This window comes from Ailuropoda melanoleuca, chromosome 6 (genome assembly GCF_002007445.2).
Source record: "Ailuropoda melanoleuca isolate Jingjing chromosome 6, ASM200744v2, whole genome shotgun sequence".
NCBI lineage: Eukaryota > Metazoa > Chordata > Mammalia > Carnivora > Ursidae > Ailuropoda > Ailuropoda melanoleuca.
Genome location: NC_048223.1, coordinates 115,230,263 through 115,252,930, shown reverse-complemented (window position 1 = coordinate 115,252,930; position 22,668 = coordinate 115,230,263). Strand labels below are relative to the sequence as shown.

The window sequence follows — 22,668 nt, the reverse complement described above, 5'->3', positions numbered from 1 at the left end:
TCTCCCACTCGTGGTCTCTCTCTCACTCTCTCTCCATCTCAAATAAATAAATAAAATCTTTTAAAAAAATAATAATGTGTCCCAGACTAGAAGTCAGGCTGCTTTCTCTGCACATTTTAGTGAACTTCTTAGTTATGCAAAGGCCCTTAGCAAGGGTTTATGTCTTTTGTAGATTATGGCCTAGTAAAGAAAAAAAAGAATGCGATGTTTTAAGGCCATTTTGGTATCCGGGCACAATTCCAATCTCGAACAGAAATAAAACATGTAAAGTTCTGTACATTATTCTCTGCAGGTAACAATGCAATGGACCAGATTTGCTATTACTGTAGATTAAAAGTAGGCTTTTGGGTAAGGTTCAGTTCCTCTTCCCATTTCTCCTCTGATCCTCTTATACATAACATTTAGTGACCTTTGAACAGCCTGGGGATGCTTCACAGTGTCTTATTCTTGATGCCTGTTTAAAGGTTTCTATTTCATATTCACAGCTGGCATATGCAAATATAGGTAAAGATTATGATGCCTCCCAAGTAGCATTATGGTCAATAAATGACTCTTTGGGCGAACATGCCATCATCAGCCTAGCATGTCTCCAACGAGTTACAGAAGTCTTCTTACAACAGGCAGCCTGCCCGTTGCCATTCACTCAGTGCTGGTTGCCCAAACACTCCTTGATTCAATGTGATGCTTGACCAGGGTCATCCTGCTGGCACACGAGCGCTCCGTCTTTGGTGCCGACAGACTCCTGTTTTGGGGGAGGGAGCTCACGGCCGGGGAGGTTCTTCATGTGGACTGGGGGCAGGTAGAGCATGAGGAGCTAAGCTTGCCAGGATTGCCTGGAGGAAACACTGTAATGGAGGAAAGAGCACATGTTCTTCCGGGAGTTTGAGAGACCTGGTCTATATCCTGACTCTACCAATTGCGATGTGACCTTGGAGAAGTCACTTAACTTCACTGCGCTCTGTTTTCCTTTACAAAACAAAAGGGCGGTATTGGGTCAGCAGTTCTTATTGTAATTGTTTGAGCGATGGAAACTCTCCTGCAACTCAGTTCTCCCCCGGAAGCTCAGTGGGGACTAGTACCAGTGTGGGGAGACGGGGAGCCCCCTGCCACTGCCCTGGAAGCAACTTTATGATTACTGGATTGGGATCTATAACACCCTGAACAGTTCCTCCAGGGGATCCGTCTGTAAGAGTCCCTGCCCTGTGCCATAACTCCCAAGCAGTGAGCGGTTTACTGAACTACAGGCAGCCCCATGAGCCCAGCGACTACACCCTTTGGCTTCTATCACCTGATGCCCAGCTTTGGAAAACAGCTCTGTGCTTGTTGACTGAAGCAATGAATAAAACAAATGAACAAACAAGCTTCTGGAAGACCTATCTCTATGTTATTAATGAATGTGGATTTTTTTGGTGACATTTTTACCTCAAAGGCACGTCCCCAAAATAAACATGCAGAAATATAAATGAGTTCTGGGGGCACCTGGGTGGCGCAGTCATTAAGCATCTGCCTTCGGCTCAGGGCGTGATCCCGGCGTTCTGGGATCGAGCCCTACATCGGGCTCCTCCGCTGGGAGCCTGCTTCTTCCTCTCCCACTCCCCCTGCTTGTGTTCCCTCTCTCACTGGCTGTCTCTCTGTCACATAAATAAATAAAATCTTTAAAAAATATATATATATATAAATGAGTTCTGAATATGAATGTCTTCAAAGCTTTGTCTTGGGGCGCCTGGGTGGCTCTGTCGGTTAAGTGTCTGAATCTTGATTTTGGCTCAGGTCATGATCTCAGAATCAAGAGATGGAGCACCATATTGGGCTCCACGCTGGGCGTGGGGCCTGCTTAAGATCCTCTTTCTCTCTCTGCCTCTGCCCCTCCCCCCCAGCACTCTGGCTCCCCTTCCCTCTCGGGGGGGAAAAAAATAGAAAACAAAACTTTGTCTTTAGTAACCCAGTCTTGTGCTGCCCCCACTAGCCACAGGTATCTACTGAGCCTTTGAAATGGGGCAGGTCTGAAGTGAGATGTGCAATGTCAAACACACCAGATTTTGAAGACTTAGTATGAAAAAAAAAAGTAAAGTTTCTCATTAATAACTTTTTATATTGATTACATGTTGAAATGATAATATATTGGGTTAAATAAAATATGTTAGCACAATTATCTTCACCTTTCTCTCTTATGTGGTTACTAGAAAATTAAAGATTCTGTATGGGCTCATAGTTGTTCACATATTTCTATCAGTGGCTCTGCCCTAGAAAACTGATTAGTGGATCATTGGTAATCATTATTCCATACTATATATGAGTGATTTTATGTGTGTGTGTGTTTGTGTTTCCCCAGGCACAGAAGCTGAAATCCAATGTGTCGGGCAGTACACACCTCTGTCTTTCTGATGTAAGTTATGTTTCTCTCTCGGTCTCCCTGCATTTCTAGACACAGAGCCTTTGGGCCCTTGGTGATGATGTAAGGCTCAAAGACAATGAGATTCAGGTCTAGGAAAAAGATCTAAGGCACCCTCCATGTCCCTCTGCCCTTTGAGCCAAGTGAGGTCTTCGGACCCCAGTGCACGAAGTTTGAACTATGTGTGGGACCCAGGATCCTTATTGCAGAGCTAGACCCAGCACAAATACCATTGTTCTATGTGACCATAGTCCTGTAGAATCAGCCCGCACAGAGAAGACACTCACCAACTCTCACTGCTTACCAGATGTCCTCTGTCTACAGTTCCTTTGACCTCTGCAGCAACCCAGAGGTAGCTAGGGCAAGCCACATTCCTCTCCCCGTTTTACGGAGGAGATGAATGATTTTGTCATGAGCTGATCATTGTGGCGGGATGTGGCATTATGGTGGGGACAGAGGCATCGGTCTCAGGGAAGGAGAGCTGTGCCAACTGGGAGTCCAAAAGCCGGAGTTCTGGTGTGGGCTCTCCAGCTGATAAGTGGGGCAGGCTCCTTCCTCTAGAAAATCTAGGGTTGAAAGGGCAAGTGGAGAGAAAAGTTGCTGACTGCCCTGCCCATCTCGATGCAATTTGCGGCCCATCTCCATGTGAATGGATATTTGCCTTGTCCAGTTTTCTGAGATGATTCTTCCTGCCCTTCTTCCGGGATAGGGAGGGACAGTGGGATTCCTCCTCAGTCAGTACCAGGAGAAGCATTCCATGTTATGCTAGCTAAGGGGAGATCCAGAAGGTAGGAGTGAAGGAAGACACAAAGCTGTCCCACAAGTAGATTTCAATAATCCATAGTGGAGGAGCAAGAAGCAAGTGTTGGCCAGTTTATCGTAAAGTATATGTCTATATATCCAGTTCTCACCCAGCTTCGTGTTTCCTTTCCATAAAACTACAAGTCAGTGAATTGAGGTCTCTGTGGTCCTATCTTGGGCCAGCTTTGCTGAGTGGTACAGCTAGTTGGAGGTGGGGGTGGGAGAGAGAAAGAGCGTGGTTAAAATATACTGGGATAGGAGGAGTACATGCAGTACGTGACAATGAAAATATTTTCTCTTACAGCGTGATTACGAAAAGAACGGTCTCGCTGGTCCTTCCAGCCACATAACCACAAAATCAATGGCTGCTCCTCCAAGCTGCGGTCTGAGCCCACTGCTGGTTCTGGTGGTAACCACCCTGTCCACCTTATTATCTTTATCTTTGGCAGAAACATCGTAGCTGCATTTAAACAACAATATGGACATGTAAAAAGACAAAACCCAAGCTATCTGTTTCCTGTCCTCTTGTATATCTGAAATTCCAGTTTTAGGAGCTCAGTTGAGATACTGCGAAAACAGTTTCATCCAACTGGAACTTTTTCTTTGTTTCTTCTTTTTTTTTCTTTTCATTTTTTCTTTTTTCTTTTCTTTTTCTTTCTTTCTTTCCTTTTTTTTTTTTTTTTTTTTTAAGAACTCTTCTCGTGATCCTTAGGGCTTCTATGGGTATCCGATGCAGTGCTACGTTCCATATTGAGAAGGCTTTGGGACCTGCTATGTTGTCACGGGGCAGTGCGTAAATTTGAAAACCAACTTGGCATGATTGATGATGGGGGTGATTTTAACAATTTAACTCTGGCCTTTCCTAGCGAGAGAAGGACTTAGTATCTCTAAAGAATCTTCTGTATTTTCTGTAATGGCTTTGGTTTCTGATGACATCACTTTAGCCCAACATGGGTGGGTGCAAGCTTATTTTGTCACAAAGCAAAGATTCTCATCCAGAGGATCTTGACGGACTTCGTGCAAACAAGCTTGTACCAGTGCTCACCTTTCTATGTGTACTGGCATTTTCCACACTGTGTACTGTGAAGAGTTCTACACTCTCCTACCAAACAAAAGGCACCTGTCCCATCCAAATGTAGCGTCTGTCTCCTAATCAGAATAGAGGGGGCAAGTGTGCGTGAAACTTCGCAGTACCTTGATCACTGAACGACACTTTCCTAAGCCTTACATGAGGGAGAAGCCCTTTAACTAACGAGTCAAATATAGCGGACATGTCACTCTAATACTCTTTACATGTATGAGGTTATATGTAGAAAAAAAATTTTACTACTAAATGATTTCAACTCTTGGCTTTCTATATTTTGAAAGTAATGATATTGTCTTCATTTTTTACTGATGATTTAATACAAAATACATGGAGCTCGTTTTCCTCTCGTATGTAGTGTTAGCTCCAATATTAACTTCAGGAAGACAGCTTTTCGAAAGCAGACTCTGAGGAGCCTCGTGCGTTAGCAGAAAGCTGTGCATCACGTAACCGTGGACAGGCAGGAGGAAACAGAACGGCCAAGTGTTGTCTTTTGTCATTTCTTGAAATGCAAGCGTGCATAGCTGTGAGGAAACTGGCCGCCACTCGTAAATGCTTTTCAACAGCCGATGGCATGTGTGCCAGTTGACATAATCCACTACCTTGGTTTCCATGTTACTTGACAAAGGCAGGTTTGACTGGGCTGGGGGACAGGACCATGCCACCCTCTTTTCTGAAGCAGATCCATGCCAGGGTACACCGTTGTTTTCCTAAGGGTTGTCCTGACTCTCAGCGGTGATGACCTGGCCACTGTTTAGAGGGATTTGGTCTGAAGGTCAACAGGAATCAACTTGCATCACGTTATGTGTCCTCCCTGACAGACTGTGACTATGTGGAAAGAAAGGCTTGTGGATCAAGAGGGCCAACAATAGGTCTGTAGAGATGAGTTGGCCGGCAGAGATACACGGACCAGAACGGGACTCTGGAAACAAGGCACCTGGCTTGTTCACTGCACATCACTTTCCATCATTCTCGTCCTTAAGTAGAACCCTGAAGTGCACTTTTGAAGTCTGGTTGATGGTGACATTCAGAATCTGCAATGATCGAGTGCTAGGAGCCGTGCTTCTCCAACACTGAGTAGAGAAGAGAATCCACCTGAATAAAGTGCTGGGAGCATTACTTCTCCCCACATCAGTAGAGGGCCTGGCGGAGGAACCCAAGGTGCACAGTTCATACTGATCCCTTTTGCCCGCTGCTGTTTGCCTTGTAAGAATTAATCAAATCACTGGGGTGGGAAATCTATTCAATCCAAGATAAAGGCATAGTCTTTTAGCTCTATTGGTGTTTGAAGTACATTTATATCCAAATGTTAATAAACATAAATGTATAATACTAAAGTATCGAGTTTTTTCACTTCAAAATGTTTTCAAAGAAAATTCATCAGACAAATTTGATTAGTGAAAGGTTTCGTAAAGACTCTGACTTTGAATAAACACATTACATGTGTCGAAACATTTGGAATTCCGGTCCTCTATGAAAGCATATCTCTTACAGATCATATTTTGTTTTAATTAAGGTATCTCTGCGTATCTACACTGGACTAATTGCGTATGGGTCTGATTCTGTGTGATCTACTGTAGAACGCTATTGATTCCTTCTGCAGTAAACAGCGGCTGTAATTATCTTCAGATGACCGAAGAGGAAATAGGAGTTATCAGAGCTAACAAGGGTAGCTTTCGGTGAGGAACATGGGGATGTGCAACCCATAAATTCAATTTGGGAAAGCCTCATCGATCACCAACAAAGATCTCATTTTTCTTCACAGATAGAAGCATATTAGAGTTACCAAATCCTAAATTTGAAAATAAATTGCTGATGAAATAAACAGGGGAAAGATGTTCAATGACAATACGTTAGAGAGATTCTTACAAATTCATGCCAAGCAGGTGTTTCTGCCATTCAGTGTGATTCCCAGTTTAACACAGTGGACCCGAAACACCGTCATTTGCCCCAGGACTAAAGCAGGCAAATGACATAAATCTTTGACTTCCTTGTGCAGCAGTGCTGACAGCAAAAAGGATTACTTGCTATCCCTCTGTCCCTGCATTTGGAGTACCACCAGATGCAAGGGCCGTCCGCTGAGGTCTGGGCCTCTTGCAGAAAGCATCTTGTGGTCACTGATTTTGACAAAAATAGTGACTTAGGTCCATATGGACCATGACTCCCATATCAAGTCTAGCCATGTCCTGCTGCTTATTTAAGAGAAGGAAAAAAAGGGGCACTATTGGCAAACTGATTGGAAGCACATTCGTTCCACGTGGATGTAGAGTATCTTTGACCAATATCTGTTTGAGTATCTTTTTAAAGATTTTTTTTTTATATATATTTATTTGACAGAGATAGAGACAGCCAGCCAGAGAAGGAACACAAGCAGGGGGAGTGGGAGAGGAAGAAGCAGGCTCATAGCATAGGAGCCTGATGTGGGGCTCGATCCCATAACGCCGGGATCACGCCCTGAGCCGAAGGCAGACGCCCAACCGCTGTGCCACCCAGGCGCCCCTTGAGTATCTTTTTAATAGAGCACATGAAGGAAGAAGTGCACAATAAAAAGAAGAATTCAGAATGCCACTTCCATGTTTATTTTTCCATATCTGATTTTTTCAAGCCCCTAGAGTATAAGTTGAGAATTACACAGATTATTTTTTATTAAGTATTGGCGAACTGTATCCAGAGTACAATAGGAGTGTGGTTTTCATTAAAAAAATAAATAAATAAAGTTATTTAACAATTCTCTATCCTGTAGTAAAAAATGTCTTAGAAGCTATCTTTGAGTTAATCAGATATGGGACAGAGTTTCTCCAAAGCTGCTGTGGCCTTTGATTTGGTCTATATGAAGACTGTTGCTATCATGCATACGCTCCAAGGATGGGTCCTTTCCAGCTGCACCCTGTCACCCACNGTTATTTAACAATTCTCTATCCTGTAGTAAAAAATGTCTTAGAAGCTATCTTTGAGTTAATCAGATATGGGACAGAGTTTCTCCAAAGCTGCTGTGGCCTTTGATTTGGTCTATATGAAGACTGTTGCTATCATGCATACGCTCCAAGGATGGGTCCTTTCCAGCTGCACCCTGTCACCCACCTGTCCCTTTGTACTCTGTCTAAAGCAGACACTCCCCAACACTCCATCTGCTGAACTAGCAAGGGAGGAGAGCGGAAGCATTTTTGAGTCCGTGTTAAGTGCTTGTTGGGAAAAGAGATGTATAAGCAGTGGGAGTTTGTATAATTAGCAAATTCTTTCCTTAGAATCTAGCAAAAATGTATTTCTGTTGTTACTATTTACAAAATAGTGGCCTTGGAGAAGCTGTCATTTGGAAAATAAGTTTTCATTCATGTAGTCCGACATGCGTGACTTATTTGAGTCGATAAACTGTAGACCAGAAAAGGGCTGCTTAAATGAACTCATATTTTCTAATTCCCTTTCAACGCTGTTCTTGATCTCCTGGATTCATACCCCTGTGATCTTTGTTGCTTCTGCTCTTTGATAAAGCAAATGAGACCATGGGAGACCCAGCTTTTTGAGAAAGACCAAAAAGCAATGGCAACAGATGGTCTTGAAATACCAAGGGCCTGGGTACAGGGATGACAGAAGGGCCCTACTGCCCCGAACTCGGGGAGTTTGGAGAGATGAAGCAAAATCAAGGTGCAGCACGAGGCCAAGTGCCATGGGTGAATGGGTCATGTGGTCTGCTGGTGTTCCTTCCTGAACCACGTCAGAACCTTGTCCTATGAATAGCCAGAGTCCCTTGAATTAGACAGCAGTGCCTCTGTGGAAAGCAAGCCAGAGCTAATATCTGGACGACATCGGAAGAAATTTCTTTTTAGAATTTCTAAAACTGTAAAACAGCTGGGAATTCAGTTGGAAACCCTTAGAGGCTACATTTTCCTCTTACCGCTAAAATAGGCATCTCGTGTATATATCTGACACTTCTTGACTTTGACCCAGCTCTTCTTGAGTGACCATTTGTTCTAAGTCTGTTGTCTAGAATTCTTCTTGAAAACTGTACGTCTGAACACGTTCTCCTGGCAGAAGCTTTAAATATGTGGGTTTTGCCTCTGCCTGCATCCTGGGGTGTGTTTGGCAGGACATTTCATTTCACAAGGGGAGTCGTCTTAAGACAGTGGGACTTGGTTCTCTTTCATGTCGATTACTGGTGCCCCAGTCCCCATTCCTGTTCTTTATCACAGAAGTATTTAACAGGGTCCCTTCCCGTGGATTTTTCATCCAAATCCTTCTAAATGTAGTCCTACCCAGATTAACTCTTCTTCTGCCAGATGCCCATTGTACACGGAACCCTGGCTTTTTGACGACAGAGTAGCCTCCCTCGGGAGTCAGGTGATCTGAAGGTGATGTTAATCCCCCAAGTAGGAAGTTCCTCCATCCAGCCCTCCCTCTTCTGAGTTCCCTTTTCTTAGCCTGGGGATGGCCTTGTCTGCTCATCCTCACCAGGCATCCCTTTGTTGCTCCCAGGCGCTCTCGGATGAGCTCTCCCCACCCCCCAGGAGATAGCCTGGGGTTGTTGTTCCACGGGAAGCGCCACCTGCACTCTGATTGCTCTGAGATCCAGCCCAGACGGGTGGGGCGGCGCACAAGCCCTGTTTCAATAAACTGCCTGCAGAGAACCACAGCCCATTACCCGTCATCGAGGTCCTGGCCCCCTAAGGTCTCCAGGCTCATTTGACCAGCACAGCTGCGACTTGGGCTGTCTGCCCCTGGCAGGTGCCGATATCAGCGCCTTGTACCACTGCCACGAGGAGTTTATTTTTGCTCCAGGGCAGCTGCCAAGCCCAGCACCAGCATCGATAAAAGATTTTCTTGGATTTTCCTTTCTTCATCCCAGGCCGGGTTTTCTTATCATTCCCCCACTTTCATTTTATAGAAAATACCAAGATTTTGGCCAGAGACCAACAGCCCCTTCTTTCATTTGACCACCTCTTCCCGGAGCCCCCCAGCCTCGCCAGAGAAAACGTGCCGCACAGCATTTACTTCAAGAACGTGGGGTGAGTGAAAAACTTTGGGCATCGAAGGCTTCATTTTGTAACACGGTAGCGCGAACTGGTCTGTCCACGTTGTGTTGCCGGCCCTGAGCTCTTGTACACAACAGTAAAGGGTCCTGAGGTTACCGAGGGTGACCTGGAAGGAAGCGTCACACAAAACATTAGAATCAAAGCAGCTTCACATCTGCCGAATGTGTTTCCTGCTGAGAGATGAAAAATGAGCATTTGTCCCCAGGACAAGCTGAGCATGACTAGCCCGTCCCAGGAGAGGACAGGACCCCCAGTGGGGTAAACTGATTTCACAGGAAATTAGCCAGTGAGTCTGATGGTACTTTAATCGGCCTCAAGTGCAGCCCGCTGGCCAGAAAGGCGGACTGTTCCACCAAGCCCAGCATCCTGAGAAGCAAACTTGGTTGGTCTTCAAATGAGCACATTTATGGAACATGTACTCTAGCGGAGTGAACTAGAACTAGAACTAGGACTGAAGCTCTGAGAACACAAGGCAACGGCTTAGAGAAACACCCATCTTTTCCGGATGGCAGAATCCTTCACTTTAACATCCTTCAGAGAATCTAAATTCTCTCTGTAAGTAGTCCAAGGAGCCGCTTTCCAGACTCAGTCCCCAAGAAGTAATAAGCCCCAGTCCACAGGCGTACAGCAACCCACGCCGCTCAAGCAACATGGAGAAGCAGACACTCACCCCCCGCTGAAGCCGGGCAGGCTCCGCGGGGAACCAAGGGGGGTCACCCTTTGAGGCCTCAGAGGGCTGTGAGCGTAGCCAGGTGGCCATGCCAGTGCAACTGTCCCAGCTGTCAGGGACCAGCCGCGGCACAGGTGGGTACAGGAGACATCAGAGCTGCCCTAGCGGAGGGAAGCGGACAGCCAGCCGTGTTCGTTCAAAACAGCAAAACGTTGAAAGTACGCAGACCCTTGATGGCAGCAAATAGAACACAGATTATAAGACTAAAGTAGGATAAAGAACACCCAGGCGCTGCCATGGATAGAAGAAACGCAAGGCTCTTTTGAGTGGGTAAAGGTCTGTCTCCTGTCACTGGGGCCGGGCAGGACGTCTGGCACTTATGGCTTCATCACAAAAGCTCCCTTCCTCTTTCCGTGTCACAACTTCTGCAGGGCTGCGTGATCCAGCATTATCATCCGGGTATGCAAGACGTGCTTGATCTGGAATCTGGCTTTTTATTTTTTAGCTTTAGTCGAAAGCATTTCTGAAATGTGGGAAAAAGAGAGAATGGGAACTGGAGAACCCACACACGGATTGCCCTGCCTTATTTGGCTGCGGTCTTCTAGTAATGAGACTTTTCTGGATTCAGAAATAGCTGATTGTCCTCAGAGGGTTGAAGAAATGGTTTCAGAAATCCGAAATCCAAGGCCTTATATTTCTTCTAATTATCTCTTTTCTCCTCTCTTTTTCCCCCAAGGGAGGAGGGGGAGGGCTTTTCACCACAGAGTTTTCTTTAAAGAGTTTTCTCCTCTCCTGTGCATTATCCCTTAGATATTGAAATTATTTTCTCTTGTTTAATCCGCCTCCTGCAGAGAAGCTGTGTGAGATTCGGGTTGTGGGCTCTTGGGTTGTATTCTTTTAGATGGCGTTGCATTTTTACTCAACCGGAGGGTATGTCTCGGCTTCTGTTCCTTCTGTTTCATGCAGGCTAACCATCCAGGTTGAATAGAGTAAGGATTCTGGTTTTTAGGATGGTTTTAGACTTCTGTCCTGGGAGAGGGGTCAGACACCCAGCCTCATCAGAGCTGGGTGAGGGGTGTAGTGAGCCTCATGGAAGCCTCCAGTTAGGAGAGGATCCAGAGGAGCGACCTCCCTCCTGGTCTCCGTTCGACACCGTGTGTTTCCTGAGTTTCCCACTCGTACAAGAGAATACACGTATCTCATCTCCGTGCGTATCTGCTTTCCGGCCGCACCTGTGCGTTCTCCGGGGCCGTCCCCACAGGGCTTCCTCACACCGCTGTTTGCAGCGGGATTTACCACCGACGCCCTGGAACACACCTACCTATAGAGGTACAAGTTTCGCTCTTTGGACTTTGGAAGTGGTTTTGTGATGTTTGAATTTTCTGTTAGCGTATTGCTCAAGCACTACAGAATGTCCGTATGTAGTCTGTCCAGCCATCCTCCACCCCAGAATACCCTAATAAACATTGTTTTCTTTTCTAAAAAAACAGAAGTACGATCGTGGTGTCTTTTGCTTTTATCTTAATTCATCGGAACATGATCTAGAAATCTGCAAGCGCATGGAGATCCCCAGTATCAAGTTACGGGGGCTTTCTGACAGCAGAGGAGATAAGACTCCTGAGGACTGAATGTGGTTGATGCTTCTAGATGCTTCTAGATGATTCTTTGTCTTGGGGGTGGAAAGGACAGTGTCTGGTCCTGCCCACTGTGGGATGTTTAGCAGCATTCCCGGCCCAGTCCCACTAGATGTGAGTAGCAACCACCCCCCAAGACGCTGTCAAGCCCCTTTTAGGGGGACAACAAAACCACTCTGATTGAGAGCCACTGGCTTAAACCCAACCGAATAGCTTACATATGCATGCCAAAAGGAACCAGGGTCTGTGCAGGGCCATACCAGATATTTATTTTATGTCTTCAACACACAATTCTATAATTAGAGAATAGGACTGATGAATTCTTTAGATACCATCATAAATGTGTTGAATTATTTGTGTAAACTTATAAATAGTAAATATTTGGATAAAAAGTAAAGACAGAATAGGTCATTGTCCCAATTTCCAGGCTATAGCTCAGTGCTGGCAAGGAAAATTTGCTTTACACTGCGTGAGGCTGGATTTGATCCCTGGGTGTTCACACCGTCATCATGATGTGAAAATAGGACTCCCCAGCTTCCCTGGGGGAGGTTATAATCTCTGGCCTCTTATCACCACCAGGATTTTTTAAGGCAAAATATTAAAGCCCAAAACACAGTAATTAACTTCACAGTAATTAATTAAGCGTTATTTGCTTCTGTCTACAACGAGTAGCCCGCTACCTAGCAGGAAGACCTTGCCTCGTTGGACAGAAGCCTGTGCTTCCCTGGCGGTTCTGCAGGACACAATTTTGTGATTTTTTTTTTGTTTTTCTTTCAACTGGGTTTTCCTACTCCCTTGTCTCCCAGGCCTACTTTCCAATGACCAAGCTTAGAATGATTTCTAACGGGCTCCACGGTTTGGATAAGAAGTTCGTGTGCATTTGGATCCAAGCCTGGTGTTTTAAAGGTGTAACCAAACCCCAGATTCCAACATCTCCCCCGGCTTTGGGTGTCTGGGGCTGCCTGAGCAGAAATCCCCAAGTTCATTCCCAGAGAAATGAAACACCTCATGTCCACATGTGGGGCAAGCCCCTGGGGGAGAACAGGACTCTGAGGTTCCCTGAATCATAGCAGAAATGGGGAGGGAACGGTGCTCTGGGGACATCAGGCTTCCTTCCCCAGCCCGTTAGTATTCTAATCACCTTCTCAATACAACCAAATCCCCAGGATGCAGGTGATAGAAATTTTAGGAGCTAGAACAAGAAATGACTAATAAAACCCTGAGAGAAATGCCAAGAAAGTGAATAAAAACTGTGACAGGAGCAAGATACAAGGCTGCTTGTGTTGGGTGATATAAATAAAGCATAAACAAAAACACAGTGATGTGAGAGATATGAGCAGAGTATCCATAAAAATCACATAAACTGGCCTGCCTTTATTCTCATGAAGATTCCCCCATCCAGGCTGCTGGGCAAAGAACTCACCATGTGTAAAAGATAAAGGGAGCATTTGGCCTGAGAATACCTTGGGCGGGTATACAAATAGGGATGATCTTTTTTAGAAAACCATTTGACAATGGGATCATAATTTAAAATCCATATCCTCTTTGAGCCAACAGTTCCACTGCAAGGAATTTACCCGGTCTTCCTACACCACATGCCAAGGTCTATGCAAAAGGATTTCCATTGCAGAATAATTTGTAAGAGTGAGGTCCTTGCCACAACCTGAACATCCATCAACAGATTAAAACCCCTGGTGCATCTAGACAAGGGAATGTTGTGCCACTATTTGTAAAAAGTAGACATATGTCCACTGAAACTGGAAGTGGTCTATGGTATATGAAGTGAAAAAGGCAAAGTACAGGACAAAGAAAAATATGGTCCTACTTGTATCCATGTTAGAAACATAGATTAGATAGATGGTAGACAGACAGATGATATGGTTAGATAGATAGATGATAGATAGATAATAGATGATAGATGATATAGTTAGATGATAGATGATATAGTTAGATAAATAGATGATAGATGATAGGTAGGTGATATAGTTAGATAATAGATGATAGATGATATAGTTAGATGATAGATGATATAGTTAGATAGATAGATGATAGATAGATGATAGATAACAGGTAGATGATAGATAAATAAAGGGAGGGGTGGATGAATGGGTAGTTCTACGTAGATATAGTTTTTGCCATGTCTGTATATCAATTTTACCAGTTGTTTTTTAAAGAATAAAAGATCAAGGAAGGATGTAGCTGCTGGAACCCAGTCAGGGTTCGGCCCTTGCTCTTTGGAGGAAAGAGGCAGGTGCAGCCCTGGCTCAGAGCGCTCCCAGGACCAGGATTTCCTCCTTCCTCCAGCGAAGCTCCACATAGCCCGAGAGGCAGTGAGAGTCTGCCGCACAGAACCTCTTTCAGGGTGAACTGCTGCAATCTGGGGAAGAGGCACCTTCCGGGCACTGTACACACTGTGTGCCCTGGAAGGTTCTTGATAATTCCTCACTTTGTGGTCAGGGACACAGGGTGAGTTTGCTGTACATAGACAAGGAAACAGCTCTACACCAAAGGGAGGCTGGGTCAGCCCTCGGTGACAGGACTGTCAAGGACTGGTCTGTGGGAAGTGCCCACAGAGGGCTCATGATAATAATGGCCCAATAATAAATGCCATTGGTTATTGAGCGCTTATCACACACCCCTCCCCCCAGCACCAGGATGGATGGGTTCTGGGCACGTGATCTCATTCCGGCCTCACAACCACTCCCAAGATGGAATCGATCTAATTTTGCAACCGAAGAGACAGAGGCTCAGAGACAGCAAGTGACTAATGCAAAGTCACACAGCCAAAGGAGGTAGAGCGGGACTCAGATTGGGTTTTCCGGTGCCAGTGTCCATTTAAACTATTCTCTGCCCTCACGCCTTGTGGGGGGACTGTCTCCTGGCTTTTGAGCAGGAAAGCTCACAGGTACATCCCACATCCTCATTTCATTTCCCTCCACCCACACTTGGGGCCGTGTTACGAGAACAGCCCAAACCGACATATTGTGGCATGAGCTTGTCTTCAAAAAGATAATTAGATTACCTCCCTCACCTTAAGGAAAAGAACAGCAGATTAAAAAAGAAATATGACAAGCCATCTGAGTGCCAGGACTGCTCCCCTGAGAGTTACACTTCCATTTCAGTCCCTCATTCTAGACACGAAACCAATTAAAGTAATTGCAAGGTACACAGTTAACACCAAGTGACAAAAGTCTGCCTAAGTGTTTTAAAGATCTAATTTACCCACAGACTGTGCCCAGAAAAACATAGCTGGCCTGTTCTTGTACAACTTTGGAAGTGACTGGCCCGGCTCAGGGGTGCCATGTCACCCTATTCGGATCCCCTGCCATCATTCCCTAGGCTGGGCTGTCTTTGGACCAATGACAGCAGACAATGGGAGCTCTCACCCCTGGGGCGGTGCTCGAGGAGAGGAGCCAGATCTCCCTGGCAGGGGGTGGGCTCCGTGACATCACTTAGTCCCTGGTACTTGCCTTGCCCTAAATTTTGCCCTCTCCCACTCTGCCTTCACCTAGAAAACGTGGAGAGGGGGTAGGAGAGTGTATGGTGGAGGCAGGCCTTGTCTCAGGGCTTCTAGCAAATGCCTGAAAGCAGTTGTCTCGGTCTTACCTCAGACTGAGGATGGAACGTGGGCTCCATTCCTTAATTTGCAAGGATTTCATTCCGGCTTCAGGGGTCTTCAGAAAATTGTACCCAAATGGAACAGAAAATGCACAACGGACAATTAGAAGGTCATTCCTACCAGACGTGGTTCTCATCCACGTTTGCGTCCCCTCTCTGTCCATTGAACATGAATCCCTGACACCATCCATCGTCCACGAGTACCAGCATCAGGACAGGAAAGCAAACACACTCTGATACGAAGCTTGTTCGGTTTTTGTTCTTTGAGACGCTTCTGTCCCTGAAAGATCCGTTGGGTACTCAGATCGCACCTCCTTACTTAGAAGTCGTCTGGGTTTGCAGAGCACCGTCACACACGTCCTCTTTTGATTCTGCCACCGGAGGGTGGGGGCTAGTTGATTCTCCCCATTTTCTGGATGCGGAAGGACAGACCCGGAAAGGCTTTCATCGGCCAGCAGCAGGGGAGCCCCTGCAGCCCTCCCTCCAGCACCCCCAAACTCCCCCCCATGTGACTTTCTCCTTCAGCTTCCTTTCTGCCTTTTCTAGCATGTTTCCACTCTCCCAGGAATTGCACACTATTTTAATTCACTATCCGCTTTTGCCGCGCACATCTATAGACTCTCTTCTGCTATTCCACTGAACTTTTCCAGGCATGTTTTTGCAGGGCATTAAGTGTTCTTTGGATAAGCCGTTCTGTGTTTAGGGGATAGCCAACTTCAGATGCTCACACGAGGCTGCCCAGTGACCTTGCCCACGAGCCTCAGCCGTGGTGGGCCGAGAAATGGAGCGCACTCACGGGATGGTGGCTTCCTCGCTAGACCCGAAAATGCTTCCAGGTAGCAAACCAAGGTATGGGGACAGGGGCAATAACGGACGTGCCAGCGCTGTGCTCCGGTGGACCCGGTAACCTCTAGGTGCTGGGCGAGCTTGCCTTGCCTGCCCCGCAGGGAGCCCCCGCATTCAGCTTCGCCCACCCGCAGAACTCCACAAAGCCTGCAAAGCCCAGTTCACCCAGTGGCCCCCTGGAGCCTCCAGATCTTCCCACAGCCCCCCACCGTCGAGTCCATTTCTAATTTCATCCTTGCTTTCTTCCTGCCTTTTCTCATTTCCAGTAGAAAACCCTTGCTTCCCCGGGGCCCCTCGTTCCTCGCTGTAACGCTGAGCCTCACTGCCACCCTTCCCCGCAGCCCCTGAGGCAGGTGCCGCTCTCCCGATTTCGGATTTCGCCGGTGAGGACGGAGACCCAGAGCTTAAGTAACTTGGCAAAGCCCCACTGATCAGATGGGGGTGGGGCCAGAATCGGAACCCGGGCAGCCCGACGGGAGGGTCTGCGTCTCTAAACTCAGCGCTCTCCTGCAGCCTCACGGCTCCAGGAGAGGCTTTCTGCAAATCACCCCCTTTTTCAAAGCCACAGAGGGATTAGATTTTTAAGGAAATGTGAGGTTTTAAATTGGTAATCCTCTTGTAATGTGAAGAACTAAAGTATGTGTCTGGATTTTTTTTTTCTTAATTCGGGATTTACTGACAGTGGAACAGAATTGTCCCTTAGGCGATCATCGCTGGCGACATTTTAATGAGTTCTGACGGCAGGTTTTGCCTGTGTATGTGGCACACAGGTCCCCTGCCCGGGAAGGTTCATTGAGCTCACTCAGTAACCGGAGGGCTTTTATGAAGGTAAACAAATAAAATGTGACAGTGACAAGTGCGCTCCTCGGGGGACACACGCTCTCAGTTTCCTCATCCGTAAAATAAAGATGGTAAAGACGCCAGCCTCGTGAGTCTGAGGATTCTGTGGGCTAGTTCAGATGAGGGGCCTATAGTGCAGGGACATAGCAAAGGACTACAGAAATGTAAGGTGCTGGTACTGTGGAATCCGTGGGGTGCCATGATGAACGGGACGGGGAAGCAGCTTTAATCTGGGCGACCAGAGGAAGTGTCTCCCAGGAGGCATCCTCAGCTAGAAAGCCTAAACCTTGAGAAAGCACCTGCAGTGGGGAGAGAGCACTCCTGGGGGGAACAGCGGTGTGAAGGTCTGAGGTGGGAAGGGAGGTGATGGTGCATTGGAAAGGAGAATTGGTCCAGGGGCTCGCGTGGAGGGACTGGAGAGAGAGACAGGAGGCTGGAAAGGTGGTAGGGACCCTGCAGACACCGTGGGCAGTTGGACACCCTCTAGCACATGGTTGGCAAAGAGGCAGAGGGAACAGTTAGGGCTGGGACACGGCCCATGCAAGGGAGTGTGGGGCGGGCTCGGGGTGCTTATACTGTGGGGAGACGAGTGGAAGGGTTTCAGAGGCAGAACTGATGGGGCTCGTCGGTGCCTGGAAGTGAAAGGTGAGCAAGCAGAACCCCCAGGCCGGGCCCCTTTGCAGAGCAGGGCCCACGAGGGAGCAGAGGTTCCAAGAGGGTGGAGTGGAAAAGATCCAGAATTCTCTCCTTAAGTGTGGGAGATGCCTGCAAGCCCCATCACCAGCCTCAACTCCAGCATTCACGAGACTTGTTCCTCTTCCCTTGCCCGCATCCCATGAGTGGGCAGGGCTTTACCTTCCCTCGCATCCACCCTTCCCCTCTGTTCCTGCTGCCTCCCTCTATGGGCTGTCATCACCTGCCTCCAGCACCCAGCCTCTCCCTCTCCAGACTGTTCTCCTGAACTCCACTGTCCCCAGACTCTGCTGACACGCTACCTCCCAACTTTCTGTCCTACTTTCTCCCTGCACACACAAGCAGACCTATTCCCTGCTTTCTCTCCACCCCCTCCCACGGTCACCCACTGCCACCACGAACCCTCCTGCAGCTCCCCTCTGGCAAGCCTTTCCAAGTCACTCTAGCTTCCAGCAGGTCCTCACCTTTGGGCGGCCCACGGCTCTCCAACTCACCTCACTCACCCTCTGCTCATACGTGACCTTGCACTGTCGCTGCGAGCCCCCCTCACCCAGCAAGGCTTTATATGCCCCCCAAAAGGGAGGATGGCCTCCCTTGGTATCCCCAGCGGGTGGCAAAGAGTAGAAATGCTAGGGATAAATTTTCTTAACCTCTCCAAACCTCCATTTCCCTCTGTAAATAGCTCAGGGGATTGCTCTCAGCTTTTTATGTTGGCAACAGCCGCTGCCATGAAGAGATTGACCATAAACACCGATGGTGGAACTGACTATAGAAACCGAATGTGACCCTGGAACCCAGAGCTGGCGCGTCGTGGGGATCTGAGTGCACACAACTTGTTTCTGAAGAAATGGGTGAACTGAGTGTCCCCCAGGCTCCGTCCCTCCCCGCTTCACAAATTCACCAGATGCCTGCCATGAGATGGGCACCATCTTTGGGAAACAAAAAAACAAAGAAATATATGCCCCCATAGAAGTTAATGGACCTTTTTTTCTCCCCTCTACCCAGTCTCTGAAGAATGCAGACTTCACAGGGAGGGGCAGGAAAGACCTCATTCTCTCTAGAGAGAACGTTCCATCACAACTGCACGTGGGGCATAGAGCAGAGTTTTTGGCGTCCAAAGGGACAGCTAGTTCTTACAAATAGGATTAAAATTCTTCTGGGTCATAGTGCCTCATAGACCCCCCCACCCATTTGGCTGGTTAAGGGCAGTAAAATCCTCAAAGGACAGCTGAATGTCTCCCTCCCACATACTGAATTATTCGGAGACAGGCTGCTACCCCAGCAAAGTGTCTGCATGTTCACCCGGCCAGTTGGACAACATTCCTCCAGCACTTGATAGAAAAGAGCCATTTCTGCATCTACTCACATTTTGTCACTTAATTGTCATTTTATAGGAGTTCATTAACGTTCCCTTAATTTGTTGTGAAGCGTTAAAAGGCTTTCAAATCTAGTCAAACTCAAAACTAGTTTATTTGCCTTTTATGATGATTGAAACGATGTGCACTATAAAAAACCTTATGTTCAACATTCAGTGATATTAATTTCACTTGACTTCATGACTTAAGGTCAAATACGTTAATCAAGGCTGCCATCATTAGCACAGTTTTCCTTTCTATTAAGCGATTATGATCACTTAATATTAATGAGTCGTGAAGTTTTAATAAATTTTTGCTGGTGTGAAATTGCAAAACAGTAATTACGACACATACTGTATGGATGGCTTGTTCTACGACGTAAATTTGGCCTAATGTTGGTAAAAATACAAAAGAACATTAAGTAATTAATTAGTTGCCTCCATGGAACCAAAATAAGGTGTCACCATGAAGATAAACGGATGAAAAATGAAGAGCCTTTGTTATTACTAGTGAACTGTTATGCGGTGGCACCTGGCCACTTAAAAAGACCTGATGCCCCCCAAATGACATCTTGCCTAAAACCAGAAGACAAATAACTTTGCAAGAATTTTGGGGGTTGAAGTCAATATTTCTAGCATGGGGCTGATTGTATGACAGCACGGGACAGAGGAGGCTTTCGAAATTAAATATTGATGCAGCTAGATTGATTGAAATGCAACAAAAGGATTACCATCTCAAGGCTGAGAGAAGCGCTGGGAGCCCGGGATAGAACCAGAGGCAAAGATTTAGCACCCACATCTGGGGTTCTGTGTGGGGCATGCATAGAAGATTCTGTTGAAATGCTGATTCCTGGGCCCTGCCCCCAGGGACATTGATTCAGTAGGTCTGAAATAGGGTCTAGGCATCTGCATACATTCAGGATTATTCTGAGAGAAGTGGTCTCCAGGCCACACGTTGAGAAAGAATGATCTAGAAGCCCTAAACTATAATTCCTCAAAGCCATACAGGAGTCAAAACTCCTACTAAGCAAATACTCATGTGTCAAGTCCCCATACTAAACACTAGATTGTAAATTTTCTTGACTGTTTATGATCGAATAAGAAAGACACGGTATGTATATAAATAACAAATATATTGGCATTTAAGATTCCCTGAACGCTTACTTATAAAGTGCCAGGCACTGAGCTGAGGAGCTGACATGCACAATGGGATTTGACCTCACCACAACCCCATTCTACAGGTGTGTGTTGGGACAAGTCATGGAGAAGGCATGATGGCTGGTTGACCCATGAGCTGGACCCTGGCAAGTGGAAGGTAGCGCTCCCTCCCCTGTTGTTGGAATGTGCATTCCACCTGCCCTCCTCATTCTCAGAAGCTGCCCCAAGGATACAACCTTGAGATCGTGATGTAGTGTTGAGACCAGATGGAGAGTACGTGGTCTGAACCCAGTGAAAACCTCTGTTTAAACTTCTAAGATCTGGCAGACAGGTGTGGACGTACACTTGCCCTGCAGCTCCCCAAGGTAAGCCCCGGATGTGGGCCATCCACCCAACCCATGTGGAGTATATGGAGTAGCCTGCGTCTTCCTTGGGCTCTCCTTGCCCTCCGTGTATGGGGCCAGTCTGTGAACCAACAATACAGAAACTAGGACACAGAGAGCAAGTAACTTGCCCACGGTCATACGGCCAGCAGTGCCAAGCCGAGACATGGGCATGGGCAAACAGCGGGCAGTGACTGAACACAGTTTGGCAGGCGAAGAACACGGGCAGGGGCTAAGGAAGATTTCTCCAGTGACAGCAGCACGCGGTGGGCGTGCGGAGCAAAGCCAGGGGAGACCTTTGGGGGGTAGTTTCGGTGTCCAGAACAGTGGCTTGCACTGCTCCCTGGAGCTCTGGAGACTTTGGTGTGAGTCCTGGGGTCAACACCGAGGTAAAGGGGTAGGCAGAGTTCCTCGTGCTGTTTCCCTCCCACTCTACACTCCCTGTTCTCATTTATCTAGTGGCTCCTGGGGAACGCTGTCATGTTAACAAATGAAAATCCCTGGCTTGGGGGTGCCTGGGTGGTGCAGTCCTTAAGCGTCTGCCTTCGGCTCAGGGCGTGATCCCGGCGTTCTGGGATCGAGCCCCACATCAGGCTCCTTCGCTATGAGCCTGCTTCTTCCTCTCCCACTCCCCCTGCTTGTGTTCCCTCTCTCGCTGGCTGTCTCTCTCTCTGTCAAATAAATAAATAAAATCTTTAAAATAAAAAAAAAATCCCTGGCTCGGGGAAACGGAGTAAAGGGGCAGAGGGTAGAAGTGGAGGCTCAGAGAAGCTTCCAGCAATGGGACCAGGTGTNCCCTGGCTCGGGGAAACGGAGTAAAGGGGCAGAGGGTAGAAGTGGAGGCTCAGAGAAGCTTCCAGCAATGGGACCAGGTGTTTAAGCTGCTGCCAAAGAGCGGTGCCGGAGGAATACAGTGGCCGGTGATTCCTCTAAAAGGCGATGCAGCCAACCAGTTCCTGAGTGTGGCTGAGAAGGGCCTGAGTGCCGGGGATGGAAGCACGTGTCTCCAGCCCCGCGATGGGCTCACTGCTCCCCTGCCCGCTTGAGAGAAAAGACTCACTGGGTTTAGGTGCCTCCGTGAGGATCTCAGCTCCCCTCGTGCAGCACCCACCACACGCCAGACGCTAGCCCAGCGCTTTCGGTCCTACTCCCAGGACAGTGCACGAGGAGGGCGGGATTATTCCCTCATTTTACAGATGAGGTCCATTAATGCATCTCACTCCCCAGAGAGCATTCTGGGGACGGGAGACTCCAAAGCTCCCGTTCTTTCCTCCCTACCCGTGATGACACAGTTAAGACTCAAACCGTCTTAAGAATTGAACAACTAAAGATAGGACAGTGTCAGTTATACAGCGTAAACTGGACAGATGGGACCTGCCAGTTACGCTAATTTACTGCACAGCTGGCCCATTCAGGCACTTCGCAAAGCCTGCCCCTGCTCAGAGTCACCCCTCCTGCAAGGACAGGCGGGCTGTCTAAACACAAGAATGATGAAGAGTATCCAGAAAGCCCAAGTCCAGAGAGGGGCTACACAGTCTCACGGAAAATGCACAAGGCATTTCCTATTACCACCAAATACCTTATTCCACTTGGTCACTTGCCTAGAAAACATTTCTTTCCCCTTAACCATTGCATATGTCATTGCGAAGCCATGAGTCCCAAGAATTTTCTGTAGAGTTCTTCGCTGAGGAGTCTCAGACCTTACAACCAGAGCCACGGATCCCTGCCCCTCAGATGGCCATCTGAAAGCTCTCCTGGGTTTGCCAAGAACAGTGTGAGAACCAAACCCCAGCTGGCAAGGGCTGCTGTCCGTGTTCCTTACAAATAAGGTCATTTCCCTTATTCTTGGCAAGACAGGTGTCATCTGGTCTTTACTTCATTAAGTTCTCTTCGATCTTTACCCACACAGGAGGCAAAACTGAGCAGTGACTTGCAGAAAAAATAGTGCCAACACAGAAACAAAAATAATGAGTTTGTAGCCTGCAAATAGCTCCAAGGAAACATAGTTGCAAAGAGAGGGGAGCCGAGATGGCCCACTGCCCAGATTCCAGGGTAAGACAGTGATGTGAGGGTCACCCCACTCTGGCTGAGGTCACAGAAAACCTTGGCCCAAAAGGGTAAGAATTCACCCCCTGTGGACTATGCTAGAATGGCCACTGGCTTCACTT

At 47.3% G+C, this 22,668-nt stretch overlaps 1 protein-coding gene across 4 annotated transcripts in view; it reads left to right on the top strand.

Annotated features, from left to right (window-relative positions):
* Nucleotides 1-5,609, top strand: part of GFRA1 (GDNF family receptor alpha 1) — a 211,528-nt gene extending 205,919 nt beyond the window's left edge. For all 4 annotated transcript variants that reach the window (XM_034663329.1, XM_034663328.1, XM_019797846.2 and 1 more), the window contains 2 exons: nt 2,333-2,386; nt 3,498-5,609. In XM_034663329.1, the coding sequence (XP_034519220.1) occupies nt 2,333-2,386; nt 3,498-3,653 (210 nt within the window). In that variant the 3' untranslated portion in view covers nt 3,654-5,609. The remainder of the gene's footprint in view (nt 1-2,332; nt 2,387-3,497) is intronic.
* Nucleotides 5,610-22,668: the final 17,059 nt, after the last annotated feature.